The following is a 2,500-nucleotide window of genomic DNA, read 5'->3' as shown; positions in this document are numbered from 1 at the left end:
GTCACAGTCGACGCTCCAGGTCCAGACAAGCAACAACCCTCACTGCCCACTGTCTCCTGCGCCTTCTCCATGCGGTACTCTCTCGTTGTTCTGGTGGAGTTGCAAGGGGGGGGGGGGTAATTCATCGTGGGTTTGGGGTTGGTTGAGTCATGGGTCTTCATTTGGCGGGGTTTGAGTGTTGACGTGGGTTCGGGTTGTTGAGAATGGGTTTGCATGAGTGAGTAGATCTAGAGGCAAGGGGATGGGATGGGCTTCAGTCATCAAGGGTATGGGTTGTCACCTCATGATGAATACTAACCTAAACCCATACCAAGGGTTTAGGTGGGTATGTATGGGCATGTGATGGTAAGCCACAGATTGCATGATAATCAATGGGTACTGGACGATTCATGGGTTCATGTCGAGACCTCAGAATTTAAGTAGCAAATCATGGGTGAGAATTCATGGGAATATTGAGTAATACTTCACGTGATATAACAATCTTGTAGTAAATCATGGGTTCTGACGAGTGCCCGCTGGATAAGTCATGCAGTTTGGATACATATGGATTCAGATGATAATGTGACTTGGTAATCCATGAGTCTGTATGATTGGTAATGATTAATAATAGGTTCAGTTAGTAAATCATGGGTTTATGGGAAAACCTAGTATATCAACAGTAAAGAGTTATGAGTTTCCTTTGAAAAAAAGGGGTTAAGATAATGGGTTATCACGTAATAAAGCATGAGTGCAAGTAATACAATCATGGGTTCAGCTAATAATATTATGGGTTCGGGCGGAGGGGTGTAGGTTAACGATATTCCTCAAATCCCTTTAATCTTGTTTTTCGTCGCTTGTGAAGATCTGGATAAACATTTTTTTGGTTGTTGTGTGTGTTTTTTTTTTTTTTTCATGAGTCAAATTATTCTCTCCATACCATAATGGAAGTGTTTGGTCAGGGAACATGTACATACCACGCACACACACACACGCACGCACACACACACATACACACACACACACACACACACACACACACACACACACACACACACACACACACACACACACACACACACACACACACATTCTGACACTAGAATTTTCATTTTAATTCGGTTTTTAATTCTCCCTCCATGATAACAGCTCTGAATGTATTATAGTGTCCTTAATAACTTTAGGAATTCTTTTCGTAAAGTTCACACATTTTTTCACATTTCTCTTGTTTGCGTTCATGTAATTTGGCTTTCCTTAACTCGAGTTTAATTTACGACACAAATGACTAAGGCGAATAAAATACCTTAGTGATAAATGCTCCAAATAACCGAACAGGTAAATCAGAAATTAAAGATTACTTACACGTGAACAAAGTTTAACAAGGTACGTAACAAAACACCAGAGGAGTTACAACGTTCCAGACGGATACCGAGCAGATAACTCCTAAAAACATTTGCACTCCCTCTCATACCAGGTGGTGTGTGTGGTGGCGCTGGGTATCCGCCAGGTATGCCCCAACGAGAGACCACAACAAGGACTGGCTTTCCCTGATTTCGGGGCAGCAGCAGCTCAGGGACGCCGGATCATCTACACGCTCCTGAATAACGACCTGATTTCATGAGGAAGCGCGGACGCTCTCATGACAGCGTAAGTGAGGGGGACGCGGCTGGGGTGGGTGGGTGGGGGAGGAGAGGGGAGGACCTTCCAGCGGTCGGGGCGTCGGAGGGGAAAACATTTTGCTGTTCGATCTTGTGGTAAAGATTAGTTGGGTTTGCGTCAGGGACTGGTATTCCTGTTAGTTAGTTTTTCAGTTATTAGGGTCATCTTTGTGAATAGAAACTCTACTTGATCTGATTAATTGATGATATTCAGTTAGTTTCTCCTTTATGTCAATCATTACGACTGTAGTTGGTATCTTTAGCAATATCGCAGGGAGGAGCATAATATCTCCATGAGAGCCTTTGCAGCTTCCCTGGCGGCCTCATCTGGCAGCGTCGTCCCTGAGGGCGAGGCCGCCGCGACGCTCACTCACCCCTCCCTCCTCCCCCAGTGAAGCAAGGCTTCGACAGCAACGAGGGCGACTTCGACGGCTTCCAGCACCCCTTCTTCTACGTGAGCCACCAGAAGCAGCATGTGCAGCAGCGCGAGCCCTTCGTGTTCAGCAGGATCGGCGGCCACGGGAACATGGAGCCCGAGAAGGCCGTCGTGGTGGACTTCCCCTTCCGACTCGGGCGCCTGGCGGAGGACCTGGGCGAGGGCGGCGCCCTGGCCGGCGACAACGTAGGCGCGCACCTTCCCAGCGGCGTCCAGGGCGAGGTGTAGGCGCCGTCCGACCTTCCTGCGTTGCACGAGCCCACAGCTATTGCACCGTTTTTGGTGTGTCTGTAAAGTAGACGATAAATCACATATATAGTATGGTAGTTCGTTTGTAAGGTAGCAAGTCCTAGTTGTTGATGATGACACAGCAAGACCTGAAGGAGAAACTAAAGAACATGGATATGGCGTCATCGGGCACCGAGGCAGC

General features: G+C 47.4%; 1 protein-coding gene across 1 annotated transcript in view; it reads left to right on the top strand.

Annotated features, from left to right (window-relative positions):
* The first annotated feature begins 1,837 nt into the window (after positions 1–1,837).
* Positions 1,838–2,500, top strand: part of LOC119578615 — a 1,190-nt gene continuing 527 nt past the window's right edge. The window contains exons 1-2 of the mRNA XM_037926179.1: positions 1,838–1,847; positions 1,982–2,500. The exon at positions 1,982–2,500 is cut by the window's right edge and continues 527 nt beyond it. Of these exons, the coding sequence (XP_037782107.1) occupies positions 1,838–1,847; positions 1,982–2,298 (327 nt within the window). The 3' untranslated portion in view covers positions 2,299–2,500. The remainder of the gene's footprint in view (positions 1,848–1,981) is intronic.

This window comes from Penaeus monodon, chromosome 11 (genome assembly GCF_015228065.2).
Source record: "Penaeus monodon isolate SGIC_2016 chromosome 11, NSTDA_Pmon_1, whole genome shotgun sequence".
NCBI lineage: Eukaryota > Metazoa > Arthropoda > Malacostraca > Decapoda > Penaeidae > Penaeus > Penaeus monodon.
The sequence above is the reverse complement of the archived record's forward strand: the minus strand, read 5'-3'. Positions and strand labels throughout refer to the sequence as shown.